This window comes from Danio rerio, chromosome 16 (genome assembly GCF_052040795.2).
Source record: "Danio rerio strain M-AB ecotype USA chromosome 16, GRCz13ab, whole genome shotgun sequence".
NCBI lineage: Eukaryota > Metazoa > Chordata > Actinopteri > Cypriniformes > Danionidae > Danio > Danio rerio.
The window spans coordinates 59,252,359-59,275,851 of NC_141036.1; the positions used below are offsets into that span (position 1 = coordinate 59,252,359).

Here is a 23,493-nt window from a genome sequence, read left to right on the forward strand (position 1 = left end):
TATATATATATATATATATATATATATATATATATATATATATATATATACATATATATATATATATATATATATATATATATATATAATTTAAAATAAAAAATACACTACCTGACAAAAGTCTTGTCTCCTATTCAAGTTTTAGGAACAACAAATAATAAGTTGACTTCTAGTTGATCATATGAAAGGTAAAGGCCTCTAGATTTTGCTTATTTGAGCACAATTAAATCTGATCATGTCTTGATTATTAATTATTTCATTAGGACAGTAATGTCTGACTCTGCTTAGACTAAAGTCTCATCACTGAACAGAAATAATGTCCAGTATAGAATATAAAGTCCTGCTGCAGTGGAGACAGAATGAATATTGTGTCTGACTCCATCATGAGCTTGGAGGACTGCATCCATACATCTCTGACATGACTCACATCACTGATTAATAAAGTCATCTGGAATGAAGAAGAAAGCGTTCCTGCAGGACTCCCAGAGTTCATCAAGAGTCTTTGTGTTCATCTTCAACACCTCCTCCTTCATCTTACCCCAGACATGCTCAATAATGTTCATGTCTTGTGACTGGGCTGGCCAATCCTGGAGCAGCTTGACCTTCAGAATCTTTGATGTGGAGGCTGAAGTATGAGAAGGAGCGCTATCCTGCTGGAGAATTGTCCCTCTCCTGTGGTTTGTAATGTAATGGGCAGCACAGATGTCTTGATACCTCAGGCTGTTGATGTTGATCATCCACTCTGCAGATCTCTCGCACGCCCCCATACTGAATGAACCCCAAACCATGATGTCTCCTTCACCAAACTTGACTGATTTTTGGGGAAATCTTTGTTCCATGCTTGATCCAGTAGGTCTTCTGCAGTATTGCTGATGATTGGGATGCAGATCAACAGATGATGATCAGAGAAATTCACCTTCTGACACTTTTCCAAATGATCAACTAAAAGTCAAGTTATTATCTGCTGCTCTTACAACTAGAATCCACCACAAGACTTAAGCCAGGCAGTGTGCAGTGTGTATGTTTATAAATCATTATATTTCGACGTTTATTTACAGCTGGATGGTTTCCAGAGACACTTCGACTCTCAGATCATCACATACGGCAAACAAGTGATTCTCAATCTGGTGCGTTGACATTCAGAAAAATCTTTAATTATACAACATGGCTGTTGAATGCTAGATTCTGATTGGCTGATGAACATTCTCAGGTGTGTGGTTATTGTCAGATAAAGGCACAGCTAAAGTAGTTCCGGCAGGGTTTAAGTGCATTATAGCTCCATATCACTCCACTGAATGATCAGAGTTATTTCACAACAGTCAAAAATCACATCAAAACACAACAGGAGGAGGAGATGTGTGAGAAACTAGTGCTACACACAGGAGCAGTTTGAGGAGGACGAACATCTGACTAATAAACTCTCAACATACAACATCTGACGTGTGTTTTTAGCTGTGCAAGCTGTAGGTTAAACATAATGATGCACTCAGGGATGGAGGATTATTAGAAAATAATGCACATGTAAGATGTGACGGTCACTCCGCTTCACCAAATCACCATTTTGGGTTTGCATTATTTACTAATAACAATTTAACAACCCTTTGTCAGTTATTGCTTACTTATTGCACTGGATAAATGTATATGTCTTTTAATTCTCCAGGTGAATCAGAAGGGCTCGGAGAAGCCGCTGGAGCAGGCCTTTGCAAAGATGGTGGGCAGTCTGGGAAACGGCATGATCAAGTGAGTAGAAATATCCAGTGAGCGGCAGTTCTGTGGGTGCAAATGCCTTGTTAAAGTCAGAGGAGAATGGCCAGACTGGTTCCAGCTGATAGAAAGGCAACAGTAACTCAAATAAGCACTCGTTACAACCGAGCTCTGCAGAAGAGCATCTCTGAACACACAACACGTCCAACCTTGAGGCGGATGGGCTACAGCAGCAGAAGAGCACACCGGGTGCCGCTCCTGTCAGCTAAGAACAGGAAACTGAGGCTACAATTCACACAGGCTCACCAAAACTGGACAATAGAAGATTGGAGAAACGTTGCTGCTCTGATGAGTCTCCATTTCTGCTGACACATTCGGATGCTCGGCTCAGAATTTGGCCTCAACAACATGAAAGCATGGATCATCCTGCCTTGTATCAGCGGTTCAGGCTGGTGGTGGTGGTGTAATGGTGTGGGGGAGATTTTCCTGGCATACTTTGGGTCCATTAGTACCAATTGAGCATGGTGTTAACGCCACAGCCTACCTGAGTATTGCTGCTGACCATGTCCATCCCTTTATGAGCACAGTGTCTCCATCTTCTGATGGCTACTTCCAGCAGGATAACGCAGCATGTCATAAAGCTCAATCATCTCAGACTGGTTTCTTGAACATGACGATGAGTTCACTGTACTCAAATGGCCTCCACAGTCACCAGAGCTCAATCCAATAGAGCAGCTTTGGGATGTGGTGGAACGGGAGATTGGCATCATGGATGTGCAGCCGACAAATCTGCAGCAACTGTGTGATGCTATCATGACAATATGGAGCAAAATCTCTGAGGAATATTTCCAGTAGCTTGTTGAATATAGTTAATGTGTGTTTGGGTAATTATTTGTATAAAAAATACCAAATATATCTATGTACTTTCTCCAGACTAAAAATATGAAACGAAATGATGTAAAAATGTCTTTGCTCTTTTAAACATCGCTTAAAAAAACACTTTAATAGCTGGGCTAATGATTTTGTCTTCAACTGTGTACTTCACTGCTAAGGATACTACCAAATAATGCAATAATAGTGTTTATAGTCATTTCAAGGTTAACGAAGAGAGATAGAAAAAAGATAAATGAATAATAAATAAACTGCACATTATAGATTTATTTTATTTTATTTTATTTTATTTTGTGCTCAAACACAAAATCTGCCAGAATTTATAGTGAAAAAAATGTCAATGTTTACATGTTTTGACAGGAGAAATTTGAGTGTTTTTAAAATCGTGAACTGTTTAAAAGTGTGCGGTATCTTGTGTTTTTCTGCAGGTACATCGCGTTTGACTTCCACAAGGAGTGCAGTCGTATGCGCTGGCATCGCCTCCAGATCCTGGTCGATACAGTGGCTGAACTGCAGGATGAGTTTGGGTACGTGACGCTTGTATGCTGATACTGACGGTAATAACGACACTTCAATATGTTCATTTTATTTAATATATATCGTATATTAAGATTTTAAGTAGTGCTGGGCAGACATTAATCACAGTAATTGCATTCAAAATTGAAGTTTTAACATAATATGTGTGGGTTATGTGTATTATGTATATGGGACACACACATAGAAGCAAAACAAAACAATTTTTTTTTAATTTAAAGCAACAGTCACCAAAACGCCACAATTAGGATTGAAGCCTAAAGGGTCTAATTCAGAGAGTTTGTGATGATCTGTGCTTATTTTGAGCTGAAACATACACATCAGACATCAGAGACTTATTTTACATCTTTACATCATAATGGGTCTCCCTTTTTTGATAACCACACATAGAGCTGTGATTGTTTTATCTTTGTATTTGTTTTATCAGCTACTTCCTGGTGGATTCGGACGGTTCTGTTCAGATGCAGCAGGACGGGACGTTCAGGAGTAACTGTATGGACTGTCTGGACCGAACCAACGTCATCCAGAGTCTGCTGGCGCGCCGCTCGCTGCAGTCTCAGCTGGAGGTGTGGTATTATTCTCCTTTACACAAACCCTTTATCCTGGACACGTTTATAGTATATGTTAATCCCAAAGGTGTTCAGTCAAGTGGGAGGAGACTAATTTATTAATATTGGATGAAAAACGCACAAGCAAACACATAAAATCAGTGAGTGAGGGACAAAACACCACGATTATTACATGGAGATCAGTAATGGAATTATTTACCTTAATCTGAATAAGACAATAATGAGATTAAGGTGTTTACATGAGTTACTTTTTGAATGTTCCTTTCATGATCCTGTTTTACATGTTATAACTCGATTCGACTAACGTCACCACACTATCTACTATATGTTAGTCATTTACAGGTATAAATGATCTGTTACCTCCAGAGTTGTGTTCATATTTATAACTGTGTTTATTTATGTAGCTTCGTGGTTCTGCTGTTTGTCCACACATGTAGACAATAAAGCTCAGCTTTGACCTGATTATTCTTCTTTATTATCCTCCTTTGATTTAAAATCTGACTAGTATGCATGTTCTGTTTTTGTTTGCTTGTTTTATAGAGGATGGCAGTGCTACATGTGGGCCAGAGAATTGAAGAACAGGCAGATTTTGAAAAAATATACAAAAATGGTAAGAAAAAATGAGTCTTTTAGAGGCTTTACTTTAAAGGGCACCTATGGTAAAAAATCTACTTTTCAAGCTGTTTGGACAGATCTGTGTGTTGGTATAGTGTATAGACCGTCATACTGGGGTGATATGAACACACCCAGTCCTTTTTTTTCAATTTAACTACAAAAAAAGGGTCGACCAATTGGAGCTGTTTTCAAATAGATCGCACCATTACGTAGGTGTGCGATCCCCCCGCCCACCGAATTGATTGACATGTTCCGGTAGTCACGTGTATATGTCAACAAGACCAGACAGACATACGCAAAGCAACCGGGAATAAAAGCTCTGTTCTGTTCGCTAGGATCAGCAATCATCATCAAATGTGATTAAGAGTGAGTTTCACATGTTTAAAGTGTTTTAAAACAGAGTATGTGTGTAATTAATTACAGCGTTTTACTTCAGCTTTACTTCATCAGCACAGCCGCGTGTCAGAACAATTATAAAAGAAGATGCTTCAGTCCCGGTTTGTGGAAGTTAAATCAGGTTTATTTTGTACATTAGCATAACAGATATCCACACAGTACTTGAGGTTAGCCTTAGCTAAGCTAAGCGCGCTCTGTCTGTCTGCCTGCCTGCCTGCCTGTGTGTGTGTCATCTGCGGTTTGTGTGTGTATCTGTGTGTGTGTGTGTGTGTGTGCGTGCAATTGTGTGTGACTCATCAATGCAACTTCACAATACTGATTAGTAAAGGTTAGTTCTTACTGTAGTTTCTCACAAACGCTACGTGAGACCTTCTTCCTTTAAGTCTGTCTGTTGTCTGACGCAGCTGAGGGAGGAGCCATGTAGAAACAGTAGGCGGGCAGAACTCGGCTTAAAGGCGCAGTACGACAAAACCACCCCCTGCTGGAAATCAGTATAAAACAGCATCTTGTAAAAGGTATAATGAAAAATCTGATGGGTATTTTGATCTGAAACTTTATATACACATTCTAGAGACGCAAAATACTTATATTAAATCTGAAAAAAGGGGTAACCTAGGTGCTCTTTAAGCATCATGTTCACTGTCCTTCACTGAGCAGAGGATGTCTTTCACACACAGTCTACACATTTTACCAGGTCATGCTTTATAATAAGGGTCCATTAGTTATAATGGATAATGTAGATCCGGCCGGTTGTTCTGGCAGAATAAACCCTGACAGGTTTATCAACAGCTGTTGTGTAAGACTGAAGAGGTTATTCTGCGTAAACAACCGGCTGGATGTGCATTATTCTGATTATTATACAAATACTTGCAACTAAGCAAAACTATAAAACACAAAACGTTGATCTGAGCTGTAATAGTTTACTAGCTCTTTCATTAAATGTTTGTAAAAAGAAAAAAAAAAGTGAGTAGATGCAGCTTACACGAACATGATTATACGGTTACAATTAGTTCAAAATGCTGCTGCAAGGCTTTTAACAGGTATCAAGAAACATGACCACATCACAGCAGTTTTACGCTCTGCACTGGCTGCCTGCGCACTATCGAGTCACTATTAAAATGCTTCTCTTCGTTTTTAAATCTTTAAATTGCCCGGCACCTGCTTATCTGTCAGACATGTTAATTGAGCATCAGCCTGGTCAGTCTCTTCGCTCAGAATTTTCTGCATCCCTAAGTCGCGGCTGAAATGCCTTCGCAGTAGCTAGTCCTAGGTTGTTTCATTTCTTTTCGCTTTGGACAATAAATCCAATTGCAGTTATTTGTAGTTTTCTTTATTGTACACAAAACTATTACATGTTACGACAAACAAATATCCCTACAATAATAATAACTTGCTGTATGAGAGACGTAACCGTGTTTAATTGCCATTGTTTCTTCTCTCCAGCATGGGCAGATAATGCCAACGCGTGTGCCAAACAGTACGCCGGCACAGGAGCCCTGAAGACCGACTTCACACGGTAAACTACATCAGCTCTGCGTTGTGTTGATATTTTAGCGATTTTCTATCTCGCAATCAGAATTTATTCAGAGAGTGCCTGGAGTCATTATTTTATATTAGTTATAAGTCAATGCCAGAATTTTATGGATAGTAATTTCTTATTAATATTGAATGTTCTTATGTTTTTACCATGGTATTACTGCATCGTTTATTTTCCGCACTTGAACCACACCATTAAAAATATTTATATGCTCTGTTATAAATATTTTAAATTAATAAACAATATAAAATAATAAAATAAAGCCATTTTAAAAAATGTAAAAACAAATAGTTTTCTGTGAAGATACAGGACTTTTATTTTGCTCAATGAATACTTATCAATTATATAATATTGTTATCGTAATAAATACCAGAAAATATGATATGCAAGTCTATATCAACCACATCTAGTGTTGAAGATGGTGTATGTGTGTGTGTGTGCGTTCAGCACAGGGAAGAGGACGCAGTGGGGTTTACTGATGGACGGCTGGAACTCCATGATCAGATACTACAAGAACAACTTCTCTGACGGCTTCAGACAGGTCACAGCACGCTCAGAAAAAAGATGATGCTCATGAATACAGCTGAAAGCAGAAGTTTACGCACACTCTTAAAAAAGCAACATAACCATTTTTAAAAAAATGTCTGATGGTAAATCACTAAACGTTTACTATTTTAGGTCCGTTAGGATTACCAAAATGATTTACATTAGCTAAATGCCAGAATAATGAGAGAATTTTTATTAATTTCTAGACAGTCAGAAGTTTACACACATTTTCTTGGTATTTTTTAGCTTTGCTTTTAAACTGTATAACTTTGGTCAAATGTTTTGGGTTTCCTTCCACAAGCTTCTCACAATAGTTTGCAGGAATTTTGGCCCATTCCTCCTGACAGAATTGGTGTAACTGAGTCAGGTTTGTTGGCTGTCTTGCTCGCACAAACTTTTTCAACTCTGCCCGCACATTTTCTATAGGATTGAGGTCAGGGCTTTGTGATGGCCACTCCAAAACATTCAATTTGTTGTCCTAACTCATTTGGCAGTGTGCTTAGGGTCATGGTCTGTTTGGAAGAGCCATTTGTGGTCAAGTTGTAATGTCCTAGCTGATGTCTTGAGATGCTGCTTCAGTATTTCTCCATAATGTTCTTTCTTCATGATGCCATCTATGATGTGAAGTGGACCAGTCCCTCCTGCAGCAAAACAGCCCCACAACATGATGCTGCCGCCCCCATACTGCACAGTTGGGATGGTGTTTTTAGGCTTGTGCGCTTTCCCCTTTGTCCTCCAAATGTAACACTGCTCATTATGGCCATCAGTTCAATCTTAGCTCCATCAGAGCACAGGACATGTCTCCAAACATTACTCTTTTCCCAGTGTCATTTAGCTAATTGTAATCTGGCTTTGTGTTGATTCTGGCTTGTTGATTTTCCCATGTTGTCACACAAGGAAGCAGTGTGTTTGAGCTTTTCCTTCAACACTATTCTACAGTTGTGCCTCACATTAACTAAAATGTTGTCAATTAGCCAATCAGAAACTTCCAAAACCTTGACATCATCATCTGAGCTTTTCCAGAGGCAGAATAATCTTATTGTGTTATAAGTTATATTGAGTTATAACCATTTCTCAAACAAATCTCTCTCTCATTATTCTGCTATTAAGCAGAACAGAAACACATGTGATAATCCTGACTTACCTAAAAGAGGAAAAGTTTAGTCACATTAACATCTGAGTCTTTTAAATGGTTATGTGCCTTTTTATACAGTGTGTGTACACTTCTGCTTTCAACTAAACAACAATATAAAATGACTTTTAATCTTTTCATAGTTTCTTCTTTAAACATCATGTCCATTGTCCTACACTTGAGAGATATAAAAAAGAAAAAAAAATATATATATTATTATATATATAAGTAATATTTAACAGATTCAGGAATTTTTCACAGTATTTCCTCTAATATTTGTTCTTCTGGAGAAAGTCTTATTTGTTTTATTTCGGCTAGAATAAAAGCAGTTCTTTATTTTAAACAGTTTATTTAAAAGTCATTTATTTTAAAACCATTTTAAGGTCAATATCATTAGCTCAGTGCTGTAACTACGCAAGCACTGAAAATAAGAGTAATTTCATTAAAGACCAAATTGAACCAGAGACTTTGTCATGAGACCGATCCCATTTTAGGTCTTCATTTTGATCAGATGTGTAGTTACTGCACTGTTCCTTTAAGGGGGTGATGTACATCTTCACCAGATCAGAACAGACCTACTTCTTATTATTTTGGGGATTATTGCTCATTTTAATTTAGCGTTTTAAACCATTAATTAGTAAACCCATGAGCAAAGCTGTTGGAATAGAGGATGTGTTGTTTAATGGAGTATTTTCTGTGGTGTTGATGGATTTGATTGTTGGTTTTCAGGACTCTATTGACCTGTTCTTGGGGAATTATGCTGTGGAAGAAGCCGATATGAACACTCCTCTGCACGAGCCCAAAGACTGGAAGTTCCTCACGGTAACAAACAAACAAACACACACAGGGGTTTTCACAGCGTGCTCTTTTAGACTAATTTAATTTCAGTTTACTTCATGACTTTATCCAAATCAAAGTTTCCTGTTTTTCTAATTGGTGTTATCTGTGCATGTTTTGTTGGTCATTCCTAACCATTATTTTTAATCAAATTGCAAGTTGCAAAATGAGATATATAACCATTTTGAGAAATGTTGGTTATTTGATGTTATTATTTAAGACATCAACAGTTAAGTTCATTCGCAATTTTTATACATTAAACTATTACTTGAGCTCAGTGAAGGCCAGGAACACAATATTCTTCAAATCCAGGATCAATAACATTGTCAAACATCTTAAATTGGTTAAAAAAAACAATACATCATAAATATATGGAATAATATATACAAAGATTGATTAATATAAATAGGATTTTGAGTTAGATTTGGCCAGAATGTGCACAACATAACATCACTATTCTTTGTTTTTATTTTTTTGCAAAACGCTATATCCACCTTAGGCTATGTTCATTCATTCATTCATTTTCTTCTCGGCTTAGTCCCTTTATTAATCCGGGGTCACCACAGCGGAATGAACCGCCAACTTATCCAGCAAGTTTTTACGCAGCAGATGCCCTTCCAGCCGCAACCCATCTCTGGGAAACATCCACACACACACACATTCACACTTACACGACGGACAATTTAGCCTACCCAATTCACCTGTACCGGGTGTCTGGACTGTGGGGGAAACCGGAGCACCCGGAGGATACCCATGCTAATGCAGGGAGAACATGCAAACTCCACACAGAAATGCCAACTGAGCCAAGGTTCGACCCAGCGACATTCTTGCTGTGAGGCGACAGCACTACCTACTGCGCCACTGCCTAGCCTATATTCTACTACAGTAATACCACTCAGAAAAGCTAGTGAATCATTGTTTTGGTTGATAAGTAAGATTAAGTTAGTTAGATAAACGACTTGTAGCTTGTTACAGAAAGAGTGGAGGCTTCTTCCACACCGCTGCTGAAAACCAAACCTATATGATCAGAGCGGGCGGAGCCGTGGTGTCACAGTTCTTGTCTCTGTTGCACGAGCTTGACTTTAGCTTGATTCAAGCTTTGATTCTCTGACTGACAGACAGCTGTTGATCAGTGACGTAGCCTACGTGACTGACAGCTCGCCTAAAGTAAAAACCAGGGATCACCAAACTTGTTCCTGGAGGGCCGGTTACCTGCAGATTTTAGCTCCAACCCTAATCAAACACACCTGAACAAGCTAATCAAGGTCTTACTTGGTGTACTTGAAACACCCAGGCAGGTGCGTTGAGGCAAGTTGGAGCTAAACCCTGCAGGGCACCGGACCTGAATGAGGAATGAGATTGTTGACCCCTGGTATAAACAATTAAATGGTAAACCATTTTTTAGTTAGCCTATTGAATCCTCTTTTTAATGCTTTTTGTTTTGATGTTATCTTTAAATCAATGAGCAAACTCGGAGCACTTCACGGGCAGTGACTCTCTTCCCAGGAGATGTTGAGGTCGCGCAGCATCGTGAACGTTCTATAACTGTTATATAGCACTTTGTAAACAAACTGGTCTGGTGGATATCTCGTTTTGTGAAAAAATGCATTTTGCAGTAGGCCTGAAACGTACATTCTTAAATATTATTAATGGCAGCTATTCACACATAGATTGAAGTGCATCTGAACAGTGATTTCCAATAATAAAACAGTCCAAAAATGAGAAGCCCAGATGTATATGTTAGAGAAAAATATTAAATTAACAATTTAAAAAGAGCAAAAATTATGAAAAAATGTTAAATGTTTTGTATTCGTCTTTTTTATGCAATATTTTGCTTGAATTTAAATGTATTCTCTTTCCATTTTTAAAGATGTTCTGTGACTAAAATATGTCTTTAATAAATATATCTGTTTAATAAATTTGTTTTGTTCAAATGCACTAAAACATTCCCTGAGAAATGGAGAAAAATATTCATTTTCAAAAGAGAGTGCACTCATTTATCCTAAGCTCTCTCTCTCTCTCTCTCTCTCTCTCTCTCTCTATATATATATATATATATACATATATATATATACACACACACACACTATATATTTTATTTGATTAAAAATGTTCTTCTGCATTGAGATTGAGATGAGCGAGTGCTGATGTTTCTCTCCTCCTCTTCCAGCTGCCGATCATCATGGTGGTTGCGTTCTCAATGTGCATCATATGTCTCCTAATGGCTGGTAAGATTAATATTAATACTGTACAGTTTTTAAAGCCTGTAAATGATCAATATAGGCTGTTTTTAATCACGTGGTTCTGGTGACGTGCGAAATTCAGATGAAGGGCAGGAAGTAAAAAAATCTGAATGGGAGACAGAGGAAAGTGTATTTTTGCGATTATACCATATTTCAATTGAGATATTAATAGATAATATGCACATATGTTGGGAATGATCCTTATATCAGTAGGAAGGCCGAGTTTTCTACTGAGCTAAAATATATTTGCCTGTCATCGATGCCGTACAGACTGTATAATAGCGTTAAATGTAAAATTCTATAGTAAATACCATAGTGTTCGGAAGCACAGTATAGATAATTAATTGAATTATACTGTGCTAGTAATTATATTGTTGCTGTGGTACAACACAACTGTAGTAATGAACTAATTATACAACAGGCTTCAGTTCTCTACGCTATAATCATAGTGCACCACAGTTTACACTAACATTACAGCATTTACTACAGTTTATCAGTTTACTATAGGAACTATATAGTATTCTTTAGCATTCATTAACAGAGTTATACACATTACACACTTTACTATGTGCTTCATAAACATTTACATTTCGAGAGTTCACACTTAGATACTGTTTGACAACTTGTTAGCAAGTTAGCAGGTTTGGCATGCTGTCCTGGGAGAGAACCCTGAGCTCGGAGATAGTTGAGCCCAGGGCTCCCGCCAGGTTCATAGAGCATGTGAGGGGAGTACGAGATCAGATGTTCTCGAGAGCTCCCCTCGGCAAAAGAGGAAAGGAGGAGAAGGGGTGGATGGGGGGTTTCTTCGGAAAACAAAGAGAAGGGAGTAGTGCTAAGCTAGGTTACTTATAGTGAGTTTGGATCAATCTGATTGGCTAACTAATGAGAGTAGATGAGTGGCCAGCTGCAGTCAATCATATCACGTGCTCTTCTCGAAATTAGTTTGTGAAACTTTATGACTGTGGAATTTGGGACCGGTCAACGCTTGACAATTTTACTGTGGACAGGGGGGTTGAAATAATAATAATAAACGTGACTCCACTGTGTACTCATGTGAAACTTTATTAGCACATTGCTCCACCATTACAATGCTATTATAACATTAGGAAGTAATAACTTTATTAGCACATTGCTCCAACAATATAACATATTATAACATCAAAAACTGTCCGTAACGCTTAATCAATGGGAGCCCTGAGCTTGTTTCTTTGCAACGAGATGCTCCCATCTGGGGGTAATGCAGAAGGAAGATTGCCCGAAAGAGTGCGTGCACGTCTGGAACGTGCTGACTTGAGACGTCTGCTTTAGCCAATCAGAACAGTCAGACGCATTCACATCCGCGCGGTTTATGAGAATAAAAGCCTTTGAATATTTTTCAAGACACATTTAGCCGCTAGAAATTAGGCAGATAACGTTTATATGTTCATCTTAATGCCAACCGTGTAAATAAATATCGATAAGAATACCCTTATGATAAGCCCTTGTTTGTTTAACTTCAAGCTTTGCGTGTGTCCGTGAAACAGCCAGTGAGCGCCAGCACACACACACATATCATGTACATCTCGACATGCGAAAGTGTTTCTGCCATGACTTTAATCCAGAACACCGGCAGAGTTGTTGTCTCGAACACTGTTTAAGGCCGCCGTCATTTGCGATCTCCAGCAGTTGCTCTTCTTCTTGCACGGACATACCGGATTCAGCTGGTTTGTTGACAAATGGGTCACGTATCCATTCCTTGGCCGTTTGTGGGTCCTTTGAGGTTGGGAAGTAGCGCTCAAACTCCTTTAACAGTGAAGACTGGTGATCGTGCACCAGCTTGGTGAGTGAGGGCGCAGGCTCAGTCTCACACAACATCCCTGCTAATGTTGGAAACATGTCCAATATGCCTCTGTTCACGCGCCGTCCACACAAATCTAGTTTGGCTTTAAATGCAGCTACCTTACCTGCCAACTTAAACATAATTAAATCTTGTGCGGCCCGGTACTGATTGATCCACGGACCGGTACCGGTCCACGGCCCGGGGGTTGGGGACCACTGATTTAGCAGACGCTTTTATCCAAAGCGACTTACAAAAGGACACGGAAGCAATTTACACAACTATAAGAGCAACAATGAAAAAGTGCTGTAGGCAAGTTTTAGAAGTGTAAGAAGCAAAACATTGGTGCTTAATTTTTTAATTTTTTTTGTAGTTAGTGGAAGAGTCAGAGAGGATTAGGAAGGGAAGTGGAGACTAAATAGTTGAGTTTTTAGTTGTTTCTTGAAGACAGCGAGTGACTCTGCTGTTCTGATGCAGTTAGGGAGTTCATTCCACCAGCTGGGAAACATCTTTATTATAATTTATTTATTATTTTAATAATATAATAGTCTTTATTATTTATTACTATAGTTTCCCCCATGTGGATATCTTCCATCACGAAATAACAAATGAAAGCATAGAAAAGAAAAGCATAGAGACAGAAAGTGTGTCAATAATTTAATTATTAATATTAAGCAGTTATCATCATTATCCATTCATTTTAATAGGAAAGCGTGTGACCATGTAAAAATAAATACAGTGGGGAAAATAAGTATGGAAAACGTACAGAAAACATGTTTCTAAAGGTGCGGTTGACTTGAAATTATCCCCAGATGTTGGTAACAACCAAAGAAATCATGGGCATGGGCAATATGGGCGATTGCCCAGGGTTGAAACTTGCTGAGGGCTGCACAGGGAGACGGTGCAACGACAACAAACTAGAACCTAAAGTTTATTGATAAACTTTGATGTTGGCTTGAGAAAGCCAACGTGACTGCACTAGGACTAGGAATGGCAGTTGGCAGGAAGCACGGCGGCGGTTGCTAAGTGGTTGCTAGGCAGTTGATAAAACAATTATGGCATTGTTAGGTGGTTGCTAAGCAGTTGTTAAATGGCACTGCTCATGTACATGTTTGATCAAATGCTAATACTTAGTAGGCATTTCTAGCATATGTTATAGTATTTAGATAATCATTCATAGCATGTAGCTAATCGTTATTAGCACTTGGCTTCCATTATCATTGTTACCATGCATAGTACACAGGAAGTCCCATTTGCTAGCATGAGTCAAACAAGCCAATGCCCAGGTCCCTACGATGTTCTGATGTAGAGATATTGCTGTTTTTAAATGGTTGCTAGGTTATACTGTTTTGTTGCTATGGGGACATTTGACAGGTTAGTGATGACACATCAAAGCTTGACAATATGAGTGATCTTAATCAACCCTGATGTTTCTATGACAGTCTTTATGAGTGTCAAAAACTGGACTTGAACATTATGTATTCCTGGTGTTGGGTTGCGGCTGGAAGGGCATTTGCTGTGTAAAACAAATGCTGGATAAGTTGGCGGTTCATTCCGTTGTGGCAAGCCCTGGGTAATAAAGGGACTAAAGGAATGAACATTATGTAAAAATGGCTTGCTGTATTTTTTTGAAAATACAATGCTTAATAAGTGTGAAAGTGATGCATGCAGAAATGGCCATATCAGTAAAAAATATGGAGTTTAAGTCAAAAATGGCTTGCCATATTATAAGAAAAATAATGCTTAAAAATTATTTATTGGAGAACTATAAGTCTGATAAACCATAAAGATATAGCAACAAAATCTAACGCATCTAAATACAGCTTTTGGCCAAATTTGGGGCTTGTATAATTTTTTATATGCTCGGATTATAAAAATTTAATATTTAACATTTTTTATTAAAAAAGCAATAAGTCTTATAGGCATGAGGAGATATAGCAACAATCTTGAATGCAGAAGGCACATTTTGACCACATTTGGGCCTTGTGGCATGAACGGCCTAGGAGGAGATACGTTTTTTGATTTCAAGGACAGAGTAGCATAACAGTATGCTGGCTTTCTCAAGCCAACATAAAAAGTGCCCCAGTAACACTGAACTGTGCCCCAGTAAAAGCTTGGAGATGCTTTTATGCAAGTGAATTAATTTAGAGTGGTAATCCCAGAATAAAGCCGTTAGGGGTCATTCACATTTGGCTTCATTTGCATGTGCAACTGAAACAGCGCTGGTCAACACAATATGACGCATGAATCTCCGGCTTCACCTTGGCTTTAGTCTTGACTAGTGCAGTTGAATGCCATCTGTCTTGAGAGCCCTGTAAAAGTGTAGTATTGACGCATGCTCGGGGTCTGTATGCGATATCTAGTGTATATATCTATGGCTGAGAAACGCTCACCAGTGTGAGTATAATGAGTGTGTGTTTCCTCCATCAGGGGACACGTGGACGGAGACTCTGGCGTACGTGCTGTTCTGGGGCTCCGCCAGCGTGGTGACCGGCGGCGTGATCCTCTTCAACGGACGGGACTTTGTGGACGCCCCGCGGCTGGTGCAGAAGGAGAAGATGGACTGAACCTGCGTGTGTGGGAAGCAGTCGGGCCCCGCGGAGCCTTCATCCTCATCCTCACCCTGGAGCCTGTACTGATGACGATGATGATGATGATGAGGGCCCGGGGCCGAACACACGGGGTCACGCTGCTCTCCACACCAGCATCAAGCCACGCCCACTTTCCCATGATTCCATCTGCCGGTCGCACCGCTGGACGCTCAGGCTGACCGTGAGGCCCTCGGCCCCGTCCTCACGGTGCAACCAGATCCGCCATTTTGGCTCAAGCGCTGGCTGATGATGACGTGTTTGTCTTGTTTTCTAATAAACGCTGAGTGACAGTAAGGCAGCTGTTTACATGAACACCTTCAGCTAACGTTCAGAATAGCTCTGTTTAAACATTTAAGTGTTTTAAACATTAAACAGTGAAGTTGCCCCCAAAATAACTCATAGTTTGGACAAACCGCACACTTCATTTACTGGACTGACTGCTGTTGGGCCGTTTTCCTCCACTCTGGGCTGATTTTGAGTCTCAGGCTGTACTCACACTATCTACAGTTGCTTTGAACCGGGCCAAAGTAAGCTTGTCCCCCCTCCCTGCTCCCCCGACGGCCCGCACTCACATTACATTCAGACCTGAGCACGCTTACTTCATCAATGCTGCGCTGTTCAGTAGAGAAGCGCTCTCGCTCAGCACAGTGGAGATTTCTCTAGTTATATCGGTTGATATGCGGTGACACACAGTCAGATATTTCACTGAACTGATCCAACACTTTTGACACTCATAATCATCATAAAGCTCTCGTGCTGCAGGTATTAGGAGGTCTGCTGAAGGTGCAGCTGTGGTGCAGTGAGGGGTTTGCGTCTTTAATAATCTACGGCAGTTTGTGTTCATTGAACAGTCAGAATGATTAATAAACACATATGAAACAGCCCCTTAAAGTCACGTCTCGCTTTCAGTTTCGGGCTTTGGCGTGTTTTGCACTCACACACAAGCGTACCGCGCCAAAGCCCAAGTGAACCGCGCCGCCAGGGCCGGCCAAGTGAACTGTGCGTGAGCCCGATTCAGAGCACTCACACTTGTCAAACAATCCGGGAAACGGGCCTGGGCACAGTTCGGATAGCACAGTGTGAGTACGCTCTTAATTTGGCCCCAACTTGAGTTTCAGAAAATGAAGTGTTTTTGCTGACAAATCTTATTTTGACATATTTTGGGAAAATGTTTTGAAAATTGAGCACACTGACCCCCCTTTGGTTATGTTGGGGGCTGTTTTTGCCCCATTGATTTCCAATATAATCACATTTATTGATTGTTGTTTATATATATATATTTATATTTGTCGTTTATCTCTGTAAATTGGTCATATTAATTATATGTAATGATATTATTAATGTAATATTATAATCATTTTATATTTAATATTTTAGAATATATTTAGGGATTTACACACAGCGTAAGTCAGAATTATTCGCCCCCTTTTAAATTTTTTCTCTTTTTTAATATTTCACAAATGATGTTTAACAGATTCAGGAAATTTTCACAGTATGTCTGATAATATTTTTTTCTTCTGGCGAAAGTGTTGTTTGTTTTATTTCGGCTAGAATAAAAGCAGCTTAAATTTTTTTATGAACCATTTTAAGGTCAATATTATTAGCCTGTTTAAGCTGCCTACAGAACAAACCATCGTTATACAATAACTTGCCTAATTACCCTAACCTGCCTAGTTAACCTAATTACCCCTAGTGAAGCCTTTAAATGTCACTTCAAGCTGTATAGAAGTGTCTTGAAGAATATTTAGTCTAATATTATTTACTGTCATCATGGCAAAGTTAAAATAAATCAGTGATTAGAGATGAGTTATTAAACTATTATGATTAGAAAGGTGTTGAAGAAATCTGCTCTGTTAATCAGAAATTGGGAAAAATAAACAGGGCTAATAATTCTGATTCAGCTGTATATGTTTGGGCTGCTCAATGTATGGTTTCAGCATTGATGTCGCATTGTGTGTGTCCACAATAGTCAAATCTCAGTGTTGAGTCGGGATTACAGTTGATCAACACAACAGTTGAGAACTCATGAGATCTGTGGAGTCATTACAGAGTATAACTATAACAGAGGGAATCTTTATCATTAGCATGTGTTTTAGACATTTCAAGAGTTCACACTTAGATATTGCTTGATGATCATAGCAGGTTTGACATGCTTTCCCGGGAGAGAACCCTGAGCTCGGGAATAATTGAGCCCAGGGCTCCCGCCTGTCATGAGCATGTGAGGAGAGTTCGAGATCAGGTCGTTTGTGTTTATTAGTTTGTGAAACTTCAAGAGTTTAAAGCATTCAGGCTAAAAAAGTACAACATTTGTAACTTTAATGAAGATTCATTTCACTGAATAGTTATAATAATGAAGACTATATACGGTTCTTTTACATTTAATTATACAATTTCTGTAACCTGAATACTGTTTGACTCGGGGGAATCATAAAGCACTGCTTATTTGACCTTTTTCTGCGATTTGTTTATTGTTGTTTATAAATGATTCACACCTTACAAAATCTCCCGCATCTGTCTCATGTTGAAATGTACAGATTGAGCTGCTGTTTTCAGAAAGTGTTTCACACAAAAGTGATTTTACTGATGAGTGGCAAACTATTTTTAATACCAACAAAAAAACAGTAGTTTATTATTATTTTAATAAGAGCGCTAGAATGCTTTTTAGCTCAGGGTTTCTGTGTGTGTGTGTTTGTTTGTTTAGGTGCTAGAATTTTTGAGGTACGTAGTTGCAAACAATTTATATGGGAAATATATATATATATAAACAAACATATTAAGTTGAATATTACTACATTTAATTTGTTCATTTCCAGCCAATATAAATTGTTTACAACCACTTACTTTACATTTTTATTATTAATTTAATGAACCATTTTTGTCAGTACACTCAAACATGCACACAGACAGCTAAAGTCAGAATTATTAGCCCGTGTGAATATTTTAACCCCAATTTCGGTTTGTTGGAGAGATTTTTTCAGCACATTTCTAATCATAAAAGTTTGTCCTGGAGACAATCCAAAACTAATATTGCTGAAGGGGGCTAATAATATTGACCTTAAAATGGCTTTAAAACAATTAAGAACTGCTTTTATTCTAGCCGAAATAAAACAAATAAGATTTTCTCCAGAAGAACAAATATTATCAGACATACTGTGAACATTTCCTGAATCTGTTCAACATCATTTAGGAAATATTAGACAAAGAAAACTCACAGGCGAGCGAATAATTCCGACTCAACTGTACATCATGTTATTTGTGGAAAACAAGACAAACACTTCATCTGTGCGTCAGCTGCTGGTCAAGTGTGGTGAACTGGAGGATTTGAGACGGAGCCTGATGTCTTCTTCATCGTCAGCGGTGCTTTAATGGACAGTAAATCATGGTCTTCCTCAAACTGAAGAACTGACTGTGTTCTGGATCTTTCTGTGGGACCAGTAGCGTCTCCAGCACTGAAGCCGTGCCATATTTAGTTGGGTTTTTTTGTATACAGTATAGTTTTTCCTTCATCATTTCTGAACGCTTTGAATGAATGATGCCTTACTGTATTTACTGTCCTCACTGCAGCTGGAGCTTCAACAGAGAATGTACAAATCCTGTCAGTTATTATTATTATTATTATTAAAGTTATGATCATGATGCTCTCCTGGCAGTCTGAAGGGATACAGGAATGAGCTGTTTTTAGGTTTCTGCAATAATAAATGAAGCGTCACCAAAATGAACAATTATAAACAATTATCCTTCATAGTGCACTCAAAATACTGCATTTGCAACTTTGCATGTGATGTTACTTTATTTAGCCGTTTCTATTAAAAATCAAGAAACTGTTTGAAATTGCAAATTGTGCTGAAATTTTAATAATAATAAGAATATGTATTGAAATCACATTGCAATCATAAAATCACAGATAAAAAATTAAATAAAAAAACACAAAGGATTTTTACCTTCTTACAATTAATCTTACAAAAATCTTACAATCCTAAAGTCTTAAAACACTTTAAAATCTTACAATTGTAAAACCTTAAAACATTGTAAAATCTTACAATCCTAAAGTCTTAAAACATTGTAAAATTTTACAATCCTAAAGTCTTAACACTTTAAAATTTTACAATTGTAAAACCTTAAAACATTGTAAAATCTTACAATCCTAAAGTCTTAAAACATTGTAAAATCTTACGATTCTAGTCTAAAAACATTGTAAAATCTTACAATCCTAAAGTCTTAAAACATTGTAAAATCTTACAATTCTAGTCTTAAAACATTGTAAAATCTTACAATCCTAAAGTCTTAAAACATTGTAAAATCTTACAATTCTAGTTTTAAAACATTGTAAAATCTTACAATCCAAAAGTCTTAAAACATTGTAAAATCTTACAATTCTAGTCTTAAAACATTGTAAAATCTTACAATCCTAAAGTCTTAAAACACTTTAAAATCTTACAATTGTAAAACCTTAAAACATTGTAAAATCTTACAATCCTAAAGTCTTAAAACACTTTAAAATCTTACAATCCTAAAGTCTTAAAACATTGTAAAATCTTACAATCCTAAAGTCTTAAAACATTGTAAAATCTTACAATTCTAGTTTTAAAACATTGTAAAATCTTACAATCCTATAGTCTTAAAACATTGTAAAATCTTACAATCCTATAGTCTTAAAAACATTGTAAAATCTTACAATCCTAAAGTCTTAAAACATTGTAAAATCTTACAATTCTAGTTTTAAAACATTGTAAAATCTTACAATCCTAAAGTCTTAAAATATTTTAAATCTTACGATTCTAAAACCTTAAAACATTGTAAATTCTTACAACCCTAAAGTCTTAAAACATTTTAAATCATACGATTCTAAAACCTTAAAACGTTGTAAATTCTTACAATCCTAAAGTCTTAAAACATTTTAAATCATACGATTCTAAACCTTAAAACATTGTAAATTCTTACAATCCTAAAGTCTTAAAACATTTTAAATCTTAAAATTCTAGTCTTAAAACATTGTAAAATCTTACAATCCTAAAGTCTTAAAACATTGTAAAATCTTACAATTCTAGTCTTAAAACATTGTAAATCCTAAAGTCTTAAAACACTTTAAAATCTTACAAGTGTAAAACCTTAAAACATTGTAAAATCTTACAATCCTAAAGTCTTAAAACATTGTAAAATCTTACAATCCTAAAGTCTTAAAACATTTTAAAATCTTACGATCCTAAAGTCTTAAAACATTGTAAAATCTTACAATCCTGAAGTCTTAAAACATTGTAAAATCTTACAATTCTAGTCTTTAAACATTGTAAAATCTTACAATCCTAAAGTCTTAAAACATTGTAAAATCTTAAGATTCTAGTCTTAAAACATTGTAAAATCTTACAATCCTTAAGTCTTAAAACACTTTAAAATCTTACAATTGTAAAACCTTAAAACATTGTAAAATCTTACAATCCTAAAGTCTTAAAACATTGTAAAATCTTACAATTCTAGTCTTTAAACATTGTAAAATTTTACAATCCTAAAGTCTTAAAACACTTTAAAATTTTAGAAATGTAAAACCTTAAAACATTGTAAAATCTTACAATCCTAAAGTCTTAAAACATTGTAAAATCTTACGATTCTAGTCTAAAAACATTGTAAAATCTTACAATCCTAAAGTCTTAAAACATTGTAAAATCTTACAATTCTAGTCTTAAAACATTGTAAAATCTTACAATTCTAGTTTTAAAACATTGTAAAATCTTACAATCCAAAAGTCTTAAAACATTGTAAAATCTTACAATTCTAGTCTTAAAACATTGTAAAATCTTACAATCCTAAAGTCTTAAAACATTGTAAAATCTTACGATTCTAGTCTTAAAACATTGTAAAATCTTACAATTGTAAAACCTTAAAACATTGTAAAATCTTTTAATTCTAGTCTTAAAACATTGTAAAATCTTACAATCCTAAAGTCTTAAACATTGTAAAATCTTACAATCCCAAAGTCTTAAAACATTGTAAAATCTTACAATCTTTAAGTCTTAAAACATTGAAAAATCTTACGATTCTAGTCTTAAAACAACATTGTAAAATCTTACAATTGTAAAGTCTTAAAACATTATAAAATCTTATAATTCTAGTCTTAAAACATTGTAAAATCTTACAATCCTAAAGTCTTAAACATTGTAAAATCTTACAATCCCAAAGTCTTAAAACATTGTAAAATCTTACAATCTTTAAGTCTTAAAACATTGACAAATCTTACGATTCTAGTCTTAAAACAACATTGTAAAATCTTACAATTTTAGTCTTAAAACATTGTAAAATCTTACAATCCTAAAGTCTTAAAACATTGTAAAATCTTACAATCCTAAAGTCTTAAAACATTGTAAAATCTTACAATCCTAAAGTCTTAAAACATTGTAAAATCTTACAATTATAAAGTCCTAAAACATTGTAAAATCTTACAATTCTAGTCTTAAAACATTGTAAAATCTTACAATCCTAAAGTCTTAAAACACTTTAAAATCTTACAATTGTAAAACCTTAAAACATTGTAAAATCTTACAATCCTAAAGTCTTAAAACATTGTAAAATCTTACAATTCTAGTTTTAAAACATTGTAAAATCTTACAATCCTAAAGTCCTAAAACATTTTAAATCATACGATTCTAAACCTTAAAACATTGTAAATTCTTACAATCCTAAAGTCTTAAAACATTTTAAATCTTAAAATTCTAGTCTTAAAACATTGTAAAATCTTACAATCCTAAAGTCTTAAAACATTGTAAAATCTTACAATTCTAGTCTTAAAACATTGTAAATCCTAAAGTCTTAAAACACTTTAAAATCTTACAAGTGTAAAACCTTAAAACATTGTAAAATCTTACAATCCTAAAGTCTTAAAACATTGTAAAATCTTACAATCCTAAAGTCTTAAAACATTTTAAAATCTTACGATCCTAAAGTCTTAAAACATTGTAAAATCTTACAATCCTGAAGTCTTAAAACATTGTAAAATCTTACAATTCTAGTCTTTAAACATTGTAAAGTCTTACAATCCTAAAGTCTTAAAACATTGTAAAATCTTACGATTTTAGTCTTAAAACATTGTAAAATCTTACAATCCTTAAGTCTTAAAACACTTTAAAATCTTACAATTGTAAAACCTTAAAAAATTGTAAAATCTTACAATCCTAAAGTCTTAAAACATTGTAAAATCTTACAATTCTAGTCTTTAAACATTGTAAAATTTTACAATCCTAAAGTCTTAAAACACTTTAAAATTTTAGAATTGTAAAACCTTAAAACATTGTAAAATCTTACAATCCTAAAGTCTTAAAACATTGTAAAATCTTACGATTCTAGTCTAAAAACATTGTAAAATCTTACAATCCTAAAGTCTTAAAACATTGTAAAATGTTACAATTCTAGTCTTAAACATTGTAAAATCTTACAATCCTAAAGTCTTAAAACATTGTAAAATCTTACAATTCTAGTTTTAAAACATTGTAAAATCTTACAATCCTAAAGTCCTAAAACATTGTAAAATCTTACAATTCTAGTCTTAAAATATTGTAAAATCTTACAATCCTAAAGTCTTAAAACACTTTAAAATCTTACAATTGTAAAACCTTAAAACATTGTAAAATCTTACAATCCTAAAGTCTTAAAACACTTTAAAATCTTACAATTGTAAAACCTTAAAACATTGTAAAATCTTACAATCCTATAGTCTTAAAACACTATAAAATCTTACAATTGTAAAACCTTAAAACATTGTAAAATCTTACAATTCTAGTCTTAAAACATTGTAAAATCTTACAATCCTAAAGTCTTAAAACATTGTAAAATCTTACAATTCTAGTCTTTAAACATTGTAAAATCTTACAATCCTAAAGTCTTAAAACACTATAAAATCTTACAATTGTAAAACCTTAAAACATTGTAAAATCTTACAATTCTAAAGTCTTAAAACATTGTAAAATCTTACAATCCTAAAGTCTTAAAACATTGTAAAATCTTACAATCCTAAAGTCTTAAAACACTTTAAAATCTTACAATTGTAAAACCTTAAAACATTGTAAAATCTTACAATTATAGTTTTAAAACATT

General features: G+C 35.7%; 1 protein-coding gene across 2 annotated transcripts in view; it reads left to right on the forward strand.

The window, feature by feature from the left end:
- sacm1lb (SAC1 like phosphatidylinositide phosphatase b) overlaps positions 1-15,705 on the forward strand; it is a 30,775-nt gene extending 15,070 nt beyond the window's left edge. The window contains exons 11-20 of one of the 2 annotated variants that reach the window (NM_001080624.3): positions 1,059-1,127; positions 1,661-1,740; positions 3,024-3,122; positions 3,557-3,695; positions 4,239-4,308; positions 6,153-6,225; positions 6,694-6,787; positions 8,654-8,746; positions 10,932-10,989; positions 15,251-15,705. In NM_001080624.3, the coding sequence (NP_001074093.2) occupies positions 1,059-1,127; positions 1,661-1,740; positions 3,024-3,122; positions 3,557-3,695; positions 4,239-4,308; positions 6,153-6,225; positions 6,694-6,787; positions 8,654-8,746; positions 10,932-10,989; positions 15,251-15,387 (912 nt within the window). In that variant the 3' untranslated portion in view covers positions 15,388-15,705. Of the gene's footprint in view, positions 1-1,058; positions 1,128-1,660; positions 1,741-3,023; positions 3,123-3,556; positions 3,696-4,238; positions 4,349-5,337; positions 5,673-6,152; positions 6,226-6,693; positions 6,788-8,653; positions 8,747-10,931; positions 10,990-15,250 lie in introns of those variants that run through there. The other variant, XM_087286285.2, reaches the window with a different exon arrangement.
- The last annotated feature ends 7,788 nt before the right edge of the window (positions 15,706-23,493 follow it).